The 22,126-nt window shown below is 38.5% G+C and overlaps 2 protein-coding genes across 4 annotated transcripts; one reads left to right on the top strand and one right to left on the bottom strand.

Annotated features, from left to right (window-relative positions):
* Positions 1-632: 632 nt before the first annotated feature.
* clic5a (chloride intracellular channel 5a) lies at positions 633-10,187 on the bottom strand. Of its 2 annotated transcripts, none has more exons than XM_067583719.1 (6): positions 9,765-10,187; positions 3,851-3,960; positions 2,933-3,058; positions 2,742-2,848; positions 2,461-2,642; positions 633-2,366 (listed from the first exon to the last, which is right to left on the bottom strand). In XM_067583719.1, exons 1-6 carry the CDS (start codon positions 10,128-10,130, stop codon positions 2,202-2,204), a joined length of 1,056 nt encoding a protein of 351 aa, XP_067439820.1. In that variant the 5' UTR covers positions 10,131-10,187; the 3' UTR covers positions 633-2,201. The 2 variants fall into 2 exon arrangements, with proteins under 2 accessions (XP_067439820.1, XP_067439821.1); XM_067583720.1 differs by lacking the exon at positions 9,765-10,187 and adding an exon at positions 6,539-6,828.
* Positions 10,188-10,883: 696 nt separating this feature from the next.
* On the top strand, positions 10,884-22,089 carry enpp4 (ectonucleotide pyrophosphatase/phosphodiesterase 4). 2 transcript variants are annotated; one of them, XM_067583717.1, is made up of 8 exons: positions 10,884-10,972; positions 14,244-14,481; positions 14,958-15,251; positions 15,490-15,594; positions 17,141-17,339; positions 17,581-17,754; positions 17,922-18,191; positions 19,490-22,089. In XM_067583717.1, exons 1-8 carry the CDS (start codon positions 10,941-10,943, stop codon positions 19,591-19,593), a joined length of 1,416 nt encoding a protein of 471 aa, XP_067439818.1. In that variant the 5' UTR covers positions 10,884-10,940; the 3' UTR covers positions 19,594-22,089. The 2 variants fall into 2 exon arrangements, with proteins under 2 accessions (XP_067439818.1, XP_067439819.1); XM_067583718.1 differs by lacking the exon at positions 10,884-10,972 and adding an exon at positions 11,629-11,943.
* The last annotated feature ends 37 nt before the right edge of the window (positions 22,090-22,126 follow it).

The raw sequence follows: 22,126 nt of genomic DNA on the forward strand, positions 1-22,126 counted from the left end.
TAGGGACATAGTTGTTTTTGTACTTTATATTTTGTCAGTCCTCCTGGTATGCAAGCTGTGCATTTCCTGACTCAGCTGCTATTTATTGTGGAAATTATATCTAAAGTCAGAGTATTGATATTCATACCAGTATCAGCAGAAAAATAGACAACAGCAAGGTGGATATACAATAAACTTTCTACTCATCCACCACAGGAAAGAGAAGTGATGGAAGATATAACAAACAAACACTGGAAGCAAAAGGTGGAGAAAAAGTGTGTACATAGCAGCTCCTTCAGTAAAATTGTTCATCCATAAGTCCTTGCATCTAAGGTTTCCCTTGTGTTTTTCTGCTTAATGATCATGAAAGATTAATGTGTTTTTAAATTGCTCAATAGATGTGGCTCTGCATGAACTTTCAGTTAGTTAAGTAGATTAGCTAAGAGACAGCATGAATTTATATTTCCATAAACAAATCAGTGACAAAGCTTTCTCATATTTCTCTGTTTCTAGGAACTTTTGCACAGTGTAACACGATAACAGCTTGATTTACCGGAAAAGACGCAGTCAATATCCATTCCCTTGTAAGGTTACACCACATTCATACATCAGTGAGACAGTTTCCAGTGAAAAACCACAACTCACAAGCTCAGTCTCTGAGAAAATAGATTTATTATTCAAATAAGCGACATATACACAATGCTTTCATGGTTCTAATCATCAGAAAGAATGTGTAGTTGAGCGACAGTCATTTACAGACATATTAAGTTTATATTATTATCACACAGCTCTATGCGGCAGTAGAAATCCTTTGATGACATCAATAATTCATATTCATATTATATTCAAACATATAATTTACTGTACAGACGTAAAGAGCTGAAGGCGAAGGAGAGCTTGATTCCCACTAAGGCACCCATGATTAAAATGACTTCACTACCATCAATGTGTACTAAATCACAGCAGCAGGGGTAAACTTCATTTTAGTGCTTTTTTTTGTTCATTACAAGCTGATTTATGTGATTAATTGTATAGTTTTAATCTGTGAGACTGTGACCTTTTCAGGAAAGAATTGACAGTACTCTATATGAAAGTGAAGACTGAGTTGTAAACTGTAGTGTGAGACTAAAAAAGTAAGGAGACTGTATTTTAAAAGGGAAGGTAAATCTCCAGTATGCAGTTCAAGCAGATCATATCCCAAATTTAACGGGTCAAAACAAAATGTTTATTACCTCGATAAGAAAAAGGAGGGAGAAAGCACATCTCTCGTCTACAGAGCTGACAAGGCAAATTACTTTGGCTGAAACACATTCTTTCCAACAACACTGTCTATTAATCTGACCCTGCAATGTGATAATACAACCTACAAATCACACATAAATCCACAGAAGAAAAAGACGGCATGTAAAATACGGTAATCAAACTCTGCTTTATGCATCCCATTATTTCTAGTATATCTGTAGAAGAAAATGATGATGGGAAACTATAAAGACTTACTTACTATAAAGTAAAGTTCAGGGAGAAAACAGATTTTTATTCTTTCCCTTAACTTTTGACATCTTTAATTAACTGTTCGCTCACATTAAAAAGTGTTGGATCAGACTTTTTTCATTTCTAACATAACACTGTTTGGCTGCTTAGCTTGCATACTTGTTCATATCTTCAAACTGTACGATTTTCACTTTTAGCGTTAAAAGAGAAGCTTTTAGGATGAAGACTAATCAATGTGTGTTACGTTATGTTATACTGTTTAATCCGTCCCTTACACTTTCGCTCTTGTGTTTTTGGTTTTGAAAAGACGAAAATATTGACAACTCCTACATCCAAACTCTTTAAATGCCAAGTATTGAGCTTGACAGACCTGCTGTGCTTACTTACGATTGGACAATCAATGTTAGAGGGCGGGGTTTAGCAAACAGTCAATTGCAAACTTTAGACTTTTTGTCTCAAAAAAAAAAAAAATCACGTTATTTTTTTGAGAAATGACAGCAGTATAATCATCATAAACAAACTATTTTCAACCTCTTCATAAAGTGTTATTACAGAGGCATCAGAGTGGAGATGGTACACTGCACCTTTAAAAAAAAACGATTAATCAGCATGTTTGTATTTAAAATTACAAACCCTTTGTGTAGAGTGTATGTAATGTGTGTCAGAAGTATGATTTATTAGATTTTTTCAAAGGACAGAAAGGAACAATGGTGACTCTGTTTTGTGATGATTCATTTCCCAAGCCTCTTAGCTACATCCTGATAGGCTAGCTCGATTTCCACATCAGCTGCGCACGTGTTGGTGAACTCGTCTCGGCTGTAGGCGTTGCCAAGATAACGCCACACACCTCTGAATTCAGATGGGATGTCATAGTTGCGATATTTCTTCGTTACCACCTGGCGGAAACAAGTTATTGTTGTAGGGCTGTCAAGGCCAAACTCATACGATTAGATCAACCAAACCAAAATGAACCAATTAACCAAAAGTTACCTTGACAACATGGAGTTTAGGCAGAAGGTTGCAGTCAGCCAGTGTCAGTTCATCCCCATCCAGGTATTTACGGTTGGATTCTCCATCACCGCTGTGGCGTCCTGCCTGAACCTCTTCAGGTAGAGGACTCATCAGATACTCATCCAGCTTAGCTAGAGCCTTGTTCAGACTTTGTTCTAATGCTGAAACACACACACAGGTCAAAGGTCATTAAAGTTGATAAACCAGTGACTCTGTTTGGATTATAACGCTTACAGGATGCATTTATGAAGTGTGCTTACCATGATTTTTATCTGGCATGGTGTTTTTGACGTAAGCTGAGAACCTGGCAAATATGTTGTTTCCTGCTGTGTTGGATTCACGGTTCTTTGCTGCAAGCTTTGCATACCTGAAGAACAGGATGTTAACATTGCAGGCATTAGGATGTTATATTTCTTATATCTGCGCGTGTGGATTTGTGTGTGAGGCCTACTTCGGCGGAGCAAGAGTCGCCTCCAGGTACTCCTCGATTTTATTGACGTCAGTGAGGACCTCCCCCTGGAAGGTGAGGAAGGGCGGGTGCGTCCCCGGGGCCAAGTTGTGAAGGTCAGCCGGTTTCCTAATCAGAGTGGAATCATTTTACAACCTCTTCCATAAATCTGTGGTGTGAATTACTATTTCAATATCAGTGATACAGTTGTCATTAAACAAATGGTTCTTTTTTCTATATCACCAGCCATGGTGGCTGTTGCTGCTAATGCTAACCACCATGGGCCTCGTTTCTCAATAACAACTGCTCTTATAAATGGAGTGTTTTTAAATGTGATCCTCGGGGAGGTTTTTCATTACCTTCATGTGTTTCTCAAAGCGGCAATTGCAGCCAAAGCATCCCCACCTTAATTAAATGCACATATTAAAGCTGCTCTGAAGCTTTCTGTTAGCTGATTAATCAAACAGTAAGTTATGGGATTTTGTGTTGGGTCGAGAAATATGAAACACACACGCAAAGAAAGACTTTTTTTTTTTTTAATTTCATAATGAAATAAGCATGGATTTACCACTATGCAAAGCTACAAACTGAGCCAGGGTATAAAATTACACAAAAAAAAAACACTATTCCTGAATTACTTCACTGACTTACTGCATATTTCTAAACATGTCTTTCATTAAGTCTGAAAATTCTGTCACTTTCACTTACATCATTTAACTCATTGCATTCATTGTCAATTATAGCAGCTTAAACAAGTACTTTTGTAAATATGTTTCATGTTTTTGTAGCCTCGTAAAGACTGAGTCGATTAAAAATGCATTAATAAACATGTGGCTTATACACTTAACTGTGTAAAACTAGAGCTATTCTTTATTCTCTACCTTCTAGTCTTTCAGTGTTATAATATTATTTCATTATTACCTCTTGAGGTCAACAGTGGTGACATTGAAGACCACGCCCTTCAGCCAGAGGATCATGAAGAGGCGCTGAGAGAACGGACAGTTTCCGATGCTCTCCCCATCACTCCCAGCCTACACACACACACACACACACACACACACACACACACACACACACACACACATGAACATGATGAGACACTTATACTGCTACAGAAATGGAATTCAGAGCTGAGTTCAAAACTGAACTAGTGTCTGTTTGTGATGCAGCAACTCTTCAACTCTTTCTAGAAGCCTTCACATGCTGACCTCTTCTCATATGAGCACACACACCCATACAAACTGTACTAAAACAGACATACACTGATTCGCACAGCACGCACTCCTGACAAACAACTGAACAAATACTCAATCAATCAATCAATTAAATCACACACGTTATACAAGAAGAAGTAGTGGGTTTGAGGCATCTGGTGATATGTTTGTGTGTGTGTGAGTGTGTGCACACATTTATAATTGGCAACTGATCAAACACAGTAAGAGGTTGTTTGCGTGTGTGTGTGCGTGTGTGTTTGTGTGTGCAAAGCTGCAACATGACACTGTAATGAGACGCTGAGTCCAACATGAATAATCCACACTGCTTCCATTAGCCGCTTCACTGCCCGTTTGGACTTCTGGTTCCTTTATACTGTAGTAGCGTGCGTCAGATATAGAAATCATAGATCTTTCCTGTCATAAGCAAAACCAAAGAAACACACACACACACACAGACACGGCACCTGGAACCGATGTATGAGCTGCTTTTCTCTACTTTGTTTTAAGATTCTGACCCTGATTTTCTAAAATTCCTAATGAAACGTGTGCATTTTTGTTGCATTTGTCACAGAAAACCCAGATTTTAAGAGTTTAAACAACCATACGTGTGGATTTGCATGTTTTGTTTTTTGTTTTTTGCATGAGCACGTCTGCTACAACTCAGTTCTTTTAAATCAAGGCTGAAGACTTTTCTGTTAGCAGCTGCCTTTTATTAAATCAAGTAATTATTTGTTTCTTACACCACATTGTAACTTTTATTCTTGTATTTTATACCAGTCTTATTCTATTTTAGCTTATTTTAGCTCTTAAATGAATGTTTAATTGTATTTAAATGTCCTTTTATAGTGTGTTTCTTTTGCACTTTGTCTCGATGCTTTTAATGTTTTATGTGAAGCACTTTGAATTGCCTTGTTTCTGAAATGTGCTATATAAATTAACTCGCCTTGTAGCCGATTTATTAGAAATCACATAAATGGATAACCACAAGCTAACCACTCTGTAAACCATGCTGTTGTGTTTAAGAAATTTGAAGGTATCATTTCTACTTTTCCATGCAGCCATTACTGCTTTCATTTCAGCAAAATATAAAAGTCAATGAAGTCAAAAAAGCAGTAAGTGTTCCATTACTGTTATGTGTAGACGTTTTGGATCAGTTGCGCTATAACTGCTTTACCATGCAACCACATTGTGTAGCATGCATTTAAAAATGGTCAGCAAAAATGTTAAGCTAAACGTTGCAAAAACACTGATATGGTCCTTAAGAAAGAGGAAACAAACTCATACTTTGAGCATCATTAACCGCCACCATCACCGCAGCGTACGTGACAAAATAAGGTTGAACTAATGGTTAAGTTATTTAAAGGAATAGCTCAACACTTTCTTGCACAGAGTTAGATGAGAGGAATGATATACCACACTCATATGTACTCGTATGTACTCATATGTACTCTGTACATGAAATATGAAGATACAGCCAGAAGCCAGTTAGCTTAGCTTAGCATAAAGACTGGAAACAGTGGGAAACAACTAGCCCGACTCTATCCAAAGATAACAAAGTCCTGTCGTCAGTTGAGGTTGCCAGGAAATCAGCTATTTCTTGCGTCCTGCCAAGAAACAGTCTGGCACATAACTCTCTGTGAAACCACAATATTTTAACACTTTGGTTCTTGTGTGGGTGAAACAAATGAGATCATGTGTTAATTTGTGAGTTTTAGAAGTGCTGGTAGGCTAAGCTAACAGAGTAGCTTCAAATTTAGCATCCAGACTTGACAATGGTGTTGATTTTCTCATTTTACTCTCACAACTCTCCCACAATATCAAACTATTCCTTTAAAAGTCTCATTTCAAAAACCCAACAGATGTTTTTCATGATGAACATGTCTGAAACTTGCCTTATAAGTAAACACACATTTTAATGAGTGCACAATACTGTCACACTCCCATATTAAAAACAAATATCTACTGGCTATATTCATTAAAAGGCCTTACAATAAGAGAGCAAGATGTTAAAACTGTGCGCAATACTGCAGACATATTGTATCATAACCTCAGACTAATTTAAAGCTGCTGTTCTCAACACTGAAAGGACCCCAGTAATAATTCAGTAGGAGAGAGAAAGAGAGAGATTGTCTATGCACGTGGGTGTCAGGTTCACACACGGAAAATCAGCACGCAACAACAACAACATGGCATGCACACGCTTAAAGGAGCCACCCTGCAACACACACACACACTCTCCATAGAGTACAGATTATATAATGTGGATGAGTTTGCAGGGTGAAATAGTGAAGTTTGTAGAGAAATGTCACTTAGAAGTGAAAAGAAAACTGATCTAGTATCAGCTTGTGATGTTCACACACAGGCCTGTACACACACTCACACAAAACGCCCCCACCTTGACAAACAACTCGATGTCAGGGTCCTTGTCTTCCTCAGCTGTAGTATCCGTCATGGTCAAGGAAAGCAAAAATGCTCTGCTTGTGTTTTTTTGTTTCCACAAGTGTGTAGATGTATGTGCGCGTGTATGTTTGTGTGTGTGTGTGACCCGTCTCAGTTTACGGCAGATTCTACTCCAGGTCCATTCGGTGAAGTCTGCTTAGTCCCATAGCAGCTCTGTCAGAGTGTCAGCTGAGGACGAAAGCCAGAGAGAGAGAGAGAAAGAGTGTGTGTGTGTGTGTGTGCGTTTGTGTGTTAGGGGTTCAGTTTGTACCCATGCCCTCAGCAGCGGGGCGTGACAGTGTCGGTCAAAAATAACCCCTTTGGGTGGGGTGGGATGGGGGTGTCCGTGGAAAGGAGGAGGGAAAGGGCAGATCATGTCACACAAGGGTGCCCTGCCCCTCCCAGCTCTTATAGCTCTGATTGACAACACAACCGGGTGACTTTAAATCATCGAGAGTCATCATCTCTTCCTCAGACTCATCAACACCCATGGGTCCCTTTTTAGGAATTCTCACTCTATGACTTAGCTCCTTCACCCAACTGACTCCCAACTGACTCTTCAGCTTCTCGTCAGAGTCAAATATGATGGAGTTTACTGGCAGCTTGGATAAACATACTGTAGTAAACTTTTAAAGTCCCCATAAAAGAGGGGAAAAGAGACATAAAGTTTTTGAACATAAAAAGAACCGTAAATTGAAGTCAGGTAGTTTTATAGTCCTCTGCAGCTATGCATCTATGCTGTTATAGCATCCCTACTCTGGTTACCACGAATTTTGATATTTTCTAAAAAAAACTTTTACTGTAAAACACAAATTGTCCAGCATACTGTATGTAGTGTATATACTGTATCCTCAACCTGTTAAATAATAAATCTGATTGATCTGATCTGTCTTATTCCTCTGTATCATAAAGCTCCATTTTTGTCCAATAATTACTGAAAACAACCTGATTCATGCTGAAAATGTATTCAACTCTCTACTTCTTCTATGACAACACATGGGTGCTAGAACTTCTACATAAATACATGAAACAAACAAAAAAGTCTGCATACCGTGATTTATGCTAAAAATATTATTAATGCGCAGATGTTTCGTGCCGAGCCCTTCTTCAACGTGCTTATTGTCAGACATAAGCCCACACGCAGGTGGGTGTCATCTAGGCAAACGTGGAGGGAATAGAGAGAGACCGCTTCTCCAGAGAGAAGCTTTTTGAATTTTTTTTTTTTTCATACTCTTACACCTAATGGTATAATGAGGATTTTTCTTTGGCATGTTCCTTGTAAAGGTTTTTTGTGACATTTTTCTTTTAAAGATTCACTGGGAAACCTTGTATTGTTGCTATGTTACTATTGTGTGTTTTTGGGGGGCAGTCCCTGGTCCTGTTGATTGTTACACCAGGTGTATCTTGTTGACTGATTAGTCTAAAGCCTATATGTCTATACGCCACCTGCATGTGGTCTTATGTCTGACAATTAGCACACTGAGGAATGAGGAGGTGCATTAAACAATATTTTTAGCATAAGTCATGTGTTTGTTTCATGTACTCTATTTCATCTATTTCTATTTCAGTCTTCATGCTTATAATTTGTCTAGAAGCCATTAAAAACACTTCAGTAATAGGCATTTTACATCTTCAGTAGGCACAGATGGGCTTTGGGCTGTGAGCCACGCAGGCTGGGGAACTCAGAGAGTACAGAGAGACAGGCTAACACAGTGTCTTTTAATTTGGATATGTTAACAATAAAAAATATTTGAATATCACCAGATGTATCCTTTATCACCTTATATAGTGGAATGCAACTTTAGATTAATTTGGAAGCGTTAAAATGAATAATAATACACAGTATAGTGTCACAAATGACAATTTCAGTCATCTGCCTACTCTTTAGTAGAAAAGACTTTCACATATTTTATATGTATATGTGAATAAAACGACAATTTTAGCTAGGTAGCAGTAAAATTAACACCTTTTAGTCCCAGGCCTCCGGTTTTTCTGTAGTTATAGTGCTTATGTAAAACTATAAAGTAACTACTTGTTGATGTTTAATGATGGTACATCAACTAGATTTATCTTATTTTTCTCAGTATTGAAAAAGTGAGCTACTGCAATGCTATTGTAAATGGTGAATGGACTCCATATATAAAGCGCCTTTCTAGTCTTCCGACCACTCGAAGCGCTTTACAATACATGTCAACATTCAGCCATTCAAACACTCATTCATACACTGATGGCAGAGGCTGCTACTTCAAGAAAACATTTGACAAACTCAGGGATTTCTTTTATGAGGTGTGTGGGCACTCTCCAATGACCTCAGTGTTATATTGATATAATTTATGTTGCTGTAGTTTCAAAGTGTCAGATTTATGATCCTTATATACTCCTGCGCAACTGGACTTTAGTGTGGAACGTGCAGATTACGTAATACATTGAGTTAATGTGTGTTTGTGTGTGGAGGTTTAATGTTATAGATAGATAGATAGATAGATAGATAGATAGATAGATGAATAGATGGATAGATTTTCCAGGAAGTCGACTAATCAACACACATGGTATAATGCAAACACACACTGATACACACTGACACACACACACACACACACACACACACACACACACTCACACACTCACTGGGAAATCACATGTCCATGTGACAGGAACCATCCCCAACTATTCCAACACTGACTCAGAACATTCTTGTCAGTTCAACTTATATTTAGAATCAGAGTAACTCCTGCTAACACACACACACACACACACACACACACGCACACACGACTTGACATGTACACCTACAAATAGACGTGTGTTTGTGAACAGCACAGTGAGTGTATAGTGGGTGCAACAATAGGACATAAAATCCAACTCTGGATGGATCATACATTCCAAACACACACGCACACGCACACGCACACACACACACACTAGGAGATACTCACTGACCTTGCACACTTGTTCTTGATCAACTGATATGAAAGTGATTGTGAGTGAGTTTTATGAGGCCTGCAAGATAGTTCAAAGATGTAGAGTTTGTAATTTGAGCATGCAAACTGTGTGTGTGTGTGTGTGTGTCTTTGTGTGTGTAATATATGTGCGTACACACAGAAACACCACAGAATGTAACTAAACTGAAATCAATCATCTTACATAGTTTAAAATCAACTAACATGGCATTTCTTCCCTACCTTAACGTAAAGTGTGACTTCCATTTCATCCTTTTCAGACTTTGGCTCCTCTTTCTCAGAGGCTGATGAAGAAGATGATGATGAAGATGAGGATCTGCGTGATGAGTTCCTGCTGTTCTTCTCCTCCTCCTCCTCCTTCTCTGGCGACCTCCTCCCCATATTCAGCTCTTTACTGCTCACCTCTACCTTGATCTTCTCTTCTTTCTCGTCCTCTTTCTCCTCCTTCCTACTCAAGTCCTCCATCTCCCCTTTCTCTTCATCTTCAGAATGTGAAGAAGACGAGGAGGATGAGGAGGAAGAGGAACTGCTTCGCCTCTCCTTGAAGTCGTCTGGGGTCTCGTAAACGTGCTCGTCAGAAGAATCCATCCTGGGTGAAGAGGTCAAATGGAGGTTGTCTCGAGACGGTGGAGCGAGTCAAGGTGTGAAGCAGAGTGACTGTGATGCCAACAGCGCCAATCTTATCAAAGAGAAACCCAGGACTTTGGACAGGGCAGGCAGTAAGGCAATGCCAAGAAAAGACAGCGGTGATCTTTAAAGGAGAGTACAACTTACATAGTCTAGTGAGACAATACTGCAGCTCAAAAATGTCAATTACTCAATGGCTACGGGCACATAGCCATCTTTTAAAGGACCATCTTCAATATTTTTAACCAACTACCAAAAAACAGAACATGTAAGCAGGGACAATGCAATTCTACATTTAAGGAAACAAAAGACTCATGATCAAGGTTGTTGAATGAGAAATAATAAGCAATACAACATAAAGTTCTTGCATTTAGTTTGTTGTTTTGAAGTGAACTTTTGAGTTTTTTTTAGTTTTTTTTTTACAAGTATTGCACCAGAAAGATAACATGTTCAAGACACTGCCTCTATTACCACACTGCTTCACCATAAGATAAAAACTGTGATGGATTATCTCATGCAAGTTTCAGGTCTGTGTGTACAGAAAGTAATGATTGATTCTTTTGAAAACAGGCTTTTGAAATTGGTATGCTTTGTGATGGGCTAATACATGCAAAACCAACAGTACAGTTTTCCTGCATTTTGAGGCTTCATAAGATCACATGTTGAAGCACCATGTGCACTCTGTGTGTAATACGAAAGTGAAACTCAGGCCTTGATATCACTTAGTTGCTGGTTAACTGTGAGCCTTCTACGGTGTAGGAGGACCATAAGATGGATATGGCAGAATGTAACACCCACCAAAGGTCAGTATAACTATATATTCTTGTAGTTTTCTCATCATGCTGATAGTGATTGAAGATTGTGGATAAATCAATTTAAGAGTCATGTAAGATCGCATATGAGGAGGATTCATGAAATTTCCTGCTGGTGTGTGAAGGCTTATGCCTCTGCCAAAGCCCTTTTTGATTTATCTTGTGTAGTGTAGTACCTTAAACTTGAGATCAGTTTGTATGAAGAGTTGCATGCAAGTGTGGAATTGCAATGCAATGCTGCAATGTAAAAAGTGAGAGGCATTGTGGTGGAGTTGGTCATGCACTTCTAATCTAGCCACATTTACCACAATAGTATCTCACAGAGGTATGTTTAAGTGACTTTACTAAATAACTGGATGAACAATAGTGTGCTATTCTACTCGTATTTCAAGCTAAAATTAGTATCATGTATAAAATGAGAATATTTCGTCATTTTTAACAAAGGTGCAAAAGCTATTGTGTTTCTTGTATTTAACTACATCCATGCAACCAAAGAACCACTAATACTTGTCCCGCCCCCGAAAGTCTGAACGCTGATTCGCTGCTTGAACTGCCAATTTAGTCAAGGCGTCACTACGTTAAGGTAAACGCAACAAGAGAGGAAGTGAAAGGTGACGTGACGTCAAAATTAGAGCATGATATATTTTTTAAACGTGTAAACGAAACCGTTAATGCGTATTGCTGTGTTTCTCTTAAAAGAGAATAAGACAGTGAATATCTGTGGATATATAAAACCAAATTATAGATAACTACACATCCGTATTTTGTATTACAATGCGTCATATTTCAATGAGGGATTTATTGAGAAATTTCTCACCGGAATTTGCTACACATTATCTTTGCTAGCTCGACAACGTCTCTCGTCATTTTGAGGAAGTTCATTTACGATGTTGTTGCGTAAATAGATTACAGGGAAAAGTTATTGAGCGCTACTGTGTTGGAGGACACCTGCCCTGTTACAGGTAACATTACGAAATTGACAGTTTTTATGTGGACGCTGTCATTAGCAAGCTAACCGCTGCTTCTCCTTGCAGGCTGCTAACAAGCTGCCCTGCTGATAGTGAAAATAACATGTTTCTCACTCAGTTGATATCATCCGTTTTTCGTTTTACTTCTGCTTTGTCTTCAGTGGCTATTTATGCAATAATTAATGACATTTCCTCGTTATTCTTCGTCAAATAATAGAGGCTTCCTGCTATTTATTTGACCTGTCCGTTGGCTGTTGAACAGGTTTCAGGTTTCAGTTGGAAGTCAGTTGCCTTGTTTACTTAGAAATGAATCAACAATTAGGGAAATATAAAAACACAAAATGTATGTAATAATAATGTCTTTGAAACTGTGTTAAAACTGTCATGTGGTTGAGACAGATGCAGAATTACTATTGTAATATTTATGCCTCTAACATGAATTTATTAGGGCTGCAACTAACTATTATTTTTATTATCGATTAATCTGCCCATCATTTCTCCATGAATCGATTAGTTATTTTGTCCATAAAATGTCAGAAAATGGTGAAAAATATTGTTCACTGTTTCCTAAAGCCCAAGATGACATCCAAGAACATGTCTTGTTCTGTCCAAAACGCAAAGATAATCAGTTTACTGTCATAGAAGACTAAAGAAACCAGGAAATATTCACATTTAAGAAGCTAAAATCAGAGAATTTGGACATTTTTTCTTAAAAAAATGACTCAAAATGATTAATTGATTATCAAAATAGTTGGTGATTAATTTAATAGTTGACAACTAATCAATTAATCAACTAATCGTTGCAGCTTTAGTGTATATGTCGCAGGTTATTCAATGTTCAGAATAAGGCCGTGTTGTTGAATCTCAGAAAAATGTTCACTTTTGGTGTCTTATTCAATTTCTGTCATCCTAAGCTTGCACCACTTGAGTTGTGATATTCACAAATTAGATTTTACTTAGGTAACTTTATGAGGTTCTTCTATGGCAGATGTGGCAGACTAAAAGCCTTAAAGACTTTATTGAAAGCGAATTAAATCAAATCGAGAGGCGAGAGAGGGATTCAATGTCTCTCTGTCTTCCATTCGTTTCCCAGCTGTGCTTGTAGTCAATCTAATTTCTTTAGATTTACTCCCAATTTCACGCATCTCGGAGATCACAGCTTGTGATCTTTGCTTTTGGAGCGGCTTAACTCTCTCATTTTAAAAAGCAAATAAGAAAATGATATTTGATAGAAGTGAGTGGAATAGGAAGCTCCAATTAGGACAGTGATCACACTGTGTAAAAAACTGTGGGTGTTTGTTTACTGAAATAAACTCTTTTCAGTCTCACAGTCTTGTGTAGCTGTTATGAAAATGCACATTTAACTGTGTCAAACCAAGCTTGAAATGTGCGGTAGTGTCTTCATGTCTTGTAATTTGATGCATATGAAACAGGACTTTGATGTGGGACATACAACATGAGCAGGAATCCAATAATTTCAGTATCAAGGCAGTGAACAGATTGAGTTTATTAGATAATTTAAGATTGCATATGCTTCTGAGGCGTGTTTCTAATGCAATTGATTTAAAAAGTCATCTTTGATAACAACATAAATCAAATGTTTTGAAGGAGAGGAGGGGTAGGGATTCTCTTTCATGACAGAATGTGTGAAGGAACAAAACAAACTTTCCATTTCAATAAAAAAAAGGACCACAGCCTTTACCAGTAAACATTGACCCACCATCCCCCACCTCAAACTAGATGGTATCACCATGAGCAGCCGTTGAAACCACATCAGTAGTAACAGAGCTGTTGAAACTGACATGTTACCAGCATTTAGGGACAGTTCTCAGTTTCATTTCTTTGTAAGCAAAAGTTGGACACCGAAGAATGTTTTTGGCTTGAAGATAAACTGAGAGTTTAGAATCCAGTTTAGCGATGTGAAACTCAAACTCAACTGTTTAGGTTAGCGATTACTTAAAAGAGCTGATTTAGCTTTAGAGCTTTTAGTCTTTCTTGAGGAATTTCTTTTTTTTTTTCTGTTTCTGGTGTCATCACTTTGTTCTTTGTTAGATCCTTATATGGATTGTTAACTTCAGATTCACTGCTCTCTGGTTCCCTTTAGACGGCAGTACATTGTTAGATTGAATTTGCACCTCTCTGCATTGATTCCTCAAAGATATATAACTCTTTCATCAATACTAACTCCTCAGGTATTATTTGAAAATATGTACATGATGTTGTAGTTAAAGTTAGATGGCTCAAATTGAAAGAGAAATGAGCATTAACTTGTGTTTCTCTTTGTATCTCTACAGGATGTTACTTAAAATACTGCTGGGCTTCCTGTGTGGTGTGCACTCTGTGGTGACAGAGAACAACACGGCTGAGCAGGCTCCTCTGCCACTGTTGCTGGTATCATTCGACGGTTTCCGAGCCGACTACCTGCAGAGGTTTCCCATGCCAAACCTGAAGCTCCTGTATAGCCAAGGGGTCCTGGTGGAGCAGCTCACAAACGTCTTCATCACCAAGACGTTCCCTAACCACTACAGCCTGGTAACCAGCAGCATGTGCTGTTCTTAGCGTGATAGACTGCCGATGAGATGCTTGTCTGAAAACATTTCCTTCCAGCTGTTTATCTGATAGTGTGAAGAGATTAGAATGCATACTAGCATATGTGGTAAATATGTATCTGTTTGTATCAGCAATATATTTTATACTTTTATCTAAATTTAGCAGGTTCCCTAGGGGACCCCTAATAAAAATCTGAACAAAAACAATAGGTTTTCAACACAGCTGGTGCTTAGACCCCTAATAATGCAACCATTATAATAAAATGTAGAAGCTTTGATTATAGAAGCCATGAGGATAATAATACAAAGGCAAATAAGAAATGATAAGTCATATCTGAAGTTAATGAGGCGTTTTAACATTTGAATAAAAAGGTAGAATAAATTCAAATACACAATATTAGCATAACAATGAGTTATAGCTATCATAAGAAAAGCAGTAATATTTGTTGTGGTCTCCAGGTGACAGGGCTGTACGCTGAGTCTCATGGTATCCTGGCCAGTAACATGTACGACCCCATCAGCCGCAAGAGCTTCCACGCTGGCAACGACACCGACCCGATGTGGTGGAACGAGGCGCGGCCCCTCTGGGTCTCGGCGCTTGACTCCGGCTACAAGACAGCGGCCATGATGTGGCCCGGCTCCGAAGTGACCATCAGCAACCACACGGCGACACACTTCTTTCACTACAACCCGAATGTGACCTTCGAGCAACGATTGGGGAACGTGACAAGCTGGATGTTGGGAAACGGGACGGTAGAAAAGTTACTTTACTAAGCTTACCGTTACATTTAATGTATTAGTTACAAATATATTTCACTGATTTCCACTCCTTTTTGTTTTCCCATTAATGTCTTCCAAGGTTTCCATTTCTACTTTGTTCACTGCTCTAAAACTTAGTTGACAGGACTTTGGTTGACATTGCAATGCTTGAAGTCTGGAAGGGTGAACAGCTCTTGTCTGACATTCTGTATGCTATGTCTCATTCCCCCAGGAGCAAGGAGTGATGTTCGCAGCTCTCTACTGGGAGGAACCTGACCGGTCAGGTCACATATTCGGCCCCGACAACACCACCGCTATGGCCAAAGTTCTGAAGGAGGTACAGACTGTGGAAGTTTTTTTGTTTTTTTTTAACTCAAAACCTCAGAGGAGTTTGCTTGAGCCTGGTTTACAAAACTAAATGTCCAAAAGACACTGTTCTAAAGGAAAAGTTTGCAAGTATATGTCAGACACAACTCTAATAGAGATCTTTCTCCCAGTGGACATTCTGACTTGTCAAACACAGTTGAAACTACAGTAAGTAAGTAAGCCATCGTGTTGCTATATGAAGTAAGGAGCTTGAGGTAAAGAACAGCTCACAATGTGAAGTGGAGTTTTTTATTAGAAGTCTCAGGTCACCTCGAAATCTCCAATTGTTGTTTTTTAGTAATTTTTTGGCATTTTATGTATTGATGGCTGAAAGTAGACGAAGATAGGGAATGAGGGGAGACAGAGATAGGGGAAAAAATTTTAAAAAAGATCTGTCCAGTTGTTAAAATATGGTTTTAGTCAGTTTAACCAAAGGTTAGGTTTTGTTTTCTGAGAATATGTTTGGGATGTTATGTAGTATTGTTGTATTAATTAATCATTGTACATTTTAGGGATTGTTATTTTTGAAAAATAGAATCTCCAACTTTTAATAAATAATCAAATTAAGCAATTTTTGGCTCAGACAGGACTCAGACTTTTGGTCTTTGCTGTAGTAAAATATTCATACTAGCACATCTTACATTAACACACACACACATGTATGTGTTTTTGGTAGGTATTGTCACTCCGCCAGTGAAACCTGAGTAACAAGTTGTGAAATTATGCATATGCAATTTTCATGCTCTGCAGTAACTTTCAGCATCGTTGGCTGGACCAGCCTTATAATGTCAGTTTAGGGTGGGGCGGCTGCTCTGCAGGTGCGCTCAATTTGACTGTAATTGTGGTAACTGGGCGGAGATAAGCCTCCTGAATTTGCACCCAAAATGTAGAGTGAAACAGATGGAAAGTATTGTTCTTGCAACTGCATTTATAACCTTTTTTTTTACTCAGCTTACTTAGCCATGTCATGTACTATTTGAGTACACTTTAACAACAAATATTACTGGGGCCACTACAGAAAATAGCAGATGAACCTTTAATATCCAGGAATTCACATTATAGACACTACCGCTGACTATCCCTGTAACAAATTAGCCACATTTTCACATTGACCATACACAGTCCTCCAAGATTTTGACCTTGTCTTGTTTGAATTTTGTCTTGATCTTGTCTTATTACCTGTCAGACTGTTTGGTCATGTGATGTTTGTGTATCTCTCTGCAGCAGAGGTTCCATCTGTGAATTTTTATATGAATTATATTATTGAATTAGAAAAGCTAAATTAAAGCAGCAGGTTTTAGTAGCATTTCCTCAGTGCAATTAAGTCTGTGCTTTTGCTTGGCAGACATGTTTATATTGATGAATGTGTAATAAAAATGGAAACGTAGCTTAGGTTTGGCATGATTTACTGAGTCAGCTCACTTGAAGGTTAATCTCATTTGGGCATAACACCTTTCACTCAGAATTTGCTTGATGGAAACAGTTATTGATGGCTATGTCTGGTTGCATGTGATCAGGTTGATGACAACATCGGCCTGCTGGTGTCTGAGCTGAAGCGGACAGGCCTCTGGGGTCACATTAACGTCCTGGTAACCAGTGACCACGGCATGGCTCAGTGCTCGGCCGAGCGTCTTATACAGCTGGACACCTGCCTCCACCCCGACAACTACACACTGGTGGACCTCTCACCCGTCACAGCCCTCATCCCAAAGAAAGGTAACCAGGCTCACATCAGCTAATGTGAGATGAGCTAGCATACAAACAGGCTTTCTTTGATGTACCTAATCATACATCTGTTGTCGTTATCCTAAAGAAAAATAGTGGAACTTTTATTTCCTGTATAAAAACATAGATAAAGCCTGATTATTTTATGATTATCAGGGTGAATTAGAAACAATTTGTATAAGAAGTCCAAATTTGCATCTTCATTCTCTAGTAATGCCTTTTCCTGTGACAGACCCAGATACCGTCTTTGCCCTGCTGAAAAAGTGCCACCCCCACATGACGGCATATTTGAAGAAGGCCATTCCTGATAGGCTGCACTACCGGAACAACCAGCGCATCCAGCCAATCATTCTGATTGCTGACGAGGGCTGGACCATAGTGCGGCAAGGAAACAAGCTGCCGAGATGTACGTATCTTAAATCATTTCTGTCTGTTGTGCTCCTAAACTGGAATAGTTGGAAATCTTTTCAATAAAAAAGTCAGCTGTGATTTTTGTTTTTCTTCCACTCTTCACAGGCTGGCTTTTGTTTTATTAAATAAACAGCTCTCTCTCTCTTTCCATCCCTCTCTCAGTGGGTGATCACGGCTATGACAACTCCTTACCCAGCATGCACCCCTTCCTGGCAGCGGTGGGGCCCAGCTTCCGTCAGGGCTATCGAATGAGCAGTTTACAGAGCGTGGACATTTACCCGCTAATGTGCCACCTGTTGTCGGTACCCCAGCAGCCCAACAACGGTACCCTTACCAAGGCTCGATGCCTGCTGGCTGCTGAGACCTGCTGGGATGTCCCACTGGTGGTTGGCCTGGTGGTGGGCGTCCTACTGGTACTCACTACAATTACTGGTAAGTGCGAACGATTGCAACAGTATATTACTTACTGTTTATTACTTCTCAAGGAATAGTACGAGAGCAGAAGCAGTGAAATGAGAGCAAGAAACATAAAAGTAAGCTATAAAAAGGAGATGAAATAATAAAATGGGTAATCACAGTGTCATTAAAAATACAGTCACCCTTTGTGACAAGGTGAGATTTTGCAACCACTAGTAGGACTTTAACAATGAGCCGTTAAATCCTCAAATCAGTTCTTAAACTGACAGGTGACCAGTGAAGAGCAGCCAGGATTGGTGTTATGTAATTGCTTCTCTGAACAAATGTTAAAAGCTGGCAGCAGCATTTTTTTTTGTGTAAAACATCTTTGGATGTTTCGCGTGCTGAGACTAGAATTAAGTCCTACACAATAATCAAGTCAGAGATAAATGACCCAGTCTTGCTTGGATGTCCCAGTCACCTGGGAGCATGGAATGACAGCTCATGGTTAAAAAAACAAACAAAAAAACTTAGATTGTGGGCTTCATTTCTAACATTATTAGATGAGGCACATAGACTAGATGTGAAACTGCAAGTTTGAATTGTTTTTTAAACTTCAGCAAGGCAGGACATAACATTGGTAAATCGGTGGCCTCACACTTTATCAGGACATACAGTTGCATATCATGCACATTACAATGGAAGTCGATGTTATGTCTATGCATAATATTCTTGAGGGATAGCATGTAGATAGAGAATAAAAGGGGACCCAGGATGGACCCCTGTGGTACCCCATAAAAGAAGAGGAAGCATCTCCAACCACAACAGAGAAGGATCTGTTGGACAGATAAGAAAGAAACCAGTCTAGAGCTACATCACTGATGCCAACACCGATGAAGACATTGTGTTCCACTGTGTCAAAGGCTGAGCTGAGAACAAGGAGAGTTAAGATACAAGCTGTAGGCCATTAGTGACTTATACCAGAGCAGTTTCCATCCTGTGAAGAGGATTAAAGCCAGATTGGATTTTTTCCAAAAATCTTGGAAGTGGCATACAGAGAGGACTTTTAAGAAGATAAACAACTGCATTTTTAAATTTGGAGGGAAAATGCTGGTAGACAGAGAGCAAGTTACAAACTCTTGAAGTACTGCTTTTAAAAACCAAGTGGGAATGCAGTTGAGCAGGTGCACGATTGTGATAGTGCAACAGTAAGCTCCAGGGCTGACGTTGAGTTTGAGGTTTTGAAAGGTAACCCTTAATCCCTAATGTTTCAGCGTAAATGTACTGCGTGTCTCCAGCTCATCAACAAACTAGAAAGACTTGTTTTTCTACAGTTCTATTCAGGTACCTGAGCCAGCGCCGCCCGTCAGGCCCCCGGCCCTTTCAGAGGCTGCAGGTTGACTATGACGACGATGACGACGACCCTTTGTTGGAGTAAATCAGTCAGAGCCGGTCATCACACACTAATCTGTGTCACCTGTTCATACTCCAATAGGTACTTGACATATTGCACTTTACTCACTGAGGCCATTGGCCAAGCTTTCACTCCGGCATGTCTGTATGTGTGTGTTCATGTGCACACACACATGCTGTTTTAAAAGCCTTTAGGTCTACTGACACATGATTCTTCTGCTGTGGATTTGTACACTGGTATAAAAAACAGATGTAAGAAATGGTAAATACTATAGTTTTCATTAACTCTCCATAATGTTACTGTTGTTAAAAATCCTGTTACCAGAGATGACTTGAACATAAAACAAGAAGCCAGTGAAGTTTTGTTGCACAATAAAATTAGTTTCTGAGGAGATATTGAAGACTTTTTTGGTGAAAAGATGATCACATTGAGATTATAATTTTATTCTGGGAGATTAAAAAAAGAGACTTTTGTTTAATATACTGATTTAAGAGATTTATTTTATGTTGCTTTAGGAATTTTGTTTCTAGATGTGTTTGTATTTTTTGTATTTGTTGTGTTACTTTTTGCCAGCAGAGGGCGCCAATAGCTTATTTAAGATTTATATTGCATCTCACTGAGATCCTGTTTCATGAAGAGGAAAGCTTTTATGTTTTTTAGCTTTAATGAACTTTATTGTTCAGATTACTATATCTACTCTGTGTACTGTTACTGTTTAGGTTTATTTGTTGCACTGATACCTGAGTCTGACATCATCTAAATAATGCTTTAATTTCCCCCTTTCATCCATATTCGTATTCATATTTATATTCATCCATAAAAATTTACATTTGAAATTGGAATTTATACATTTTTAATATTAAATTATATCATAAAAGGTAATAAAGACTATAAATGTTACAGTAAGAGGAAATGGTGTTTTGGAGATTTCTATGCAAATTGTTCACTAAATGTAGTTGTCCCAGGTGTTCATTCTGTTCTCATAGTATGTATATGAATTATACCAAAGACAGTTCATTTGTCCAAAGACGTATTCACCATCTGAAAAAGAGACATTCTTACAGTGGGATTTTGTCTCTCAATGAAAGGGAACTAAAGCAAAATAATAGTTATTATCAGTATCAGGTAGGATAGTTACACACTGGAACTCCTAAATTTTAGAAATATTACAAGATCAGATCCAGGTCGTGATTTTTAATGTTTCAGACTTGGAAAAAGCATTTCGGAGTCCATTTTTATTCACTGAAATTTGGGCTTTTTTATGCTACAGGTTTTGCTCAAGGTTATATTGATATGACAGCCGGGTGTTTTTCAGGGATCAGGTCTGTTGATGTGCTGCTGAAGTAGTGAGTAGTTGACGATGAGAGTGTAAAGGATACGTCTGGTTATATTCTATATGTTTCTTACTGTCAACGAATCCCACGAAACAGGCAAAACTAACAATGAAAGAATCTACTAACAGTTATTGTCTGTGTAGTGAAAATATCTTACACCTCTGTGCCATAGATCTCAGTTGTCTATTTATAACCATTAAAACACATCAATCTGTCACACCGCTGCTCTTGATGACATGTTCCTTCATGACCATAAACACATACACTAGATTATTCTGACTCAAGTCAACATACACTGTCCTGCTGCAAAATATTCACTAGAACATCAAATATGTACTAATCCGCAGCTGAAAATAGTCCCCAACAAATTCAGTTTACTCCTGTTTGAGTCATGTTTGCTAAAAACTAAAGTGCCAAGCAGCTTTAGGTAATGACTGAGCCTTTTTTTTTTTTTTTTTTTTCAATGAAACGTTGGGGTTGAGTGGTTGATTTTGGTGTTTTCATGGAATTCGTTGACAGTAAAACTGCAGAATATCACCAATATCACCTTATCTTTTAATGCAGTGCACATGTGATACACTATTCATGTATTTATTCATGTGTTTGTGTTTGTAACGTGCCTCTGGCTGCTGAAACGAATCACGAGGAAACTTCCATCCACACTCATGCCATGTTCTGTTCTTCGTTCTGCACGTAGCATTTTCTTCAACATCAAAATGTAAAATTACTTACGCTGCCTTGATATAATCACCATAAACAAATGAGACAATTTGCAATGACTCACTCCAGCAGTAATGTCATTGCTGGTATGTTTTCTAATTCAGACCATATATCCTATAAACACTGTTGTTTGCTGTTTGCTGTTGCTGCAAATTAAGTGACACATTTGATCCAGTGACCAGGTGTAAAAATGCAGTATAGTCTCGACAAGACGGTCTCACTTTTATGGTGATCATATTCATCATATTTATGTGTGTTTGTGATGTTAAAATGCTACATGCAAGCTGCGTTTTTTTGCACTCTATTTCTGTTTGAGCCTTAAAGGTACTGTTTTTAGTTTTTCTAGTTTTGAGAAGTGTAAAAAGTCCTTTTGGTACTATGCAAATCCTGCTTGGCCTGTCCAGAGATTTCAGTGGTTTAATGAGATTTTCCAAAATGAATAAAGCTGCTTGGAAATTGTGAAAAACTTTTGTGTTGTGGTTCATGTGACATCCCCCTCACAT

The sequence above is a fragment of the Thunnus thynnus genome, chromosome 24 (assembly GCF_963924715.1).
Source record: "Thunnus thynnus chromosome 24, fThuThy2.1, whole genome shotgun sequence".
NCBI lineage: Eukaryota > Metazoa > Chordata > Actinopteri > Scombriformes > Scombridae > Thunnus > Thunnus thynnus.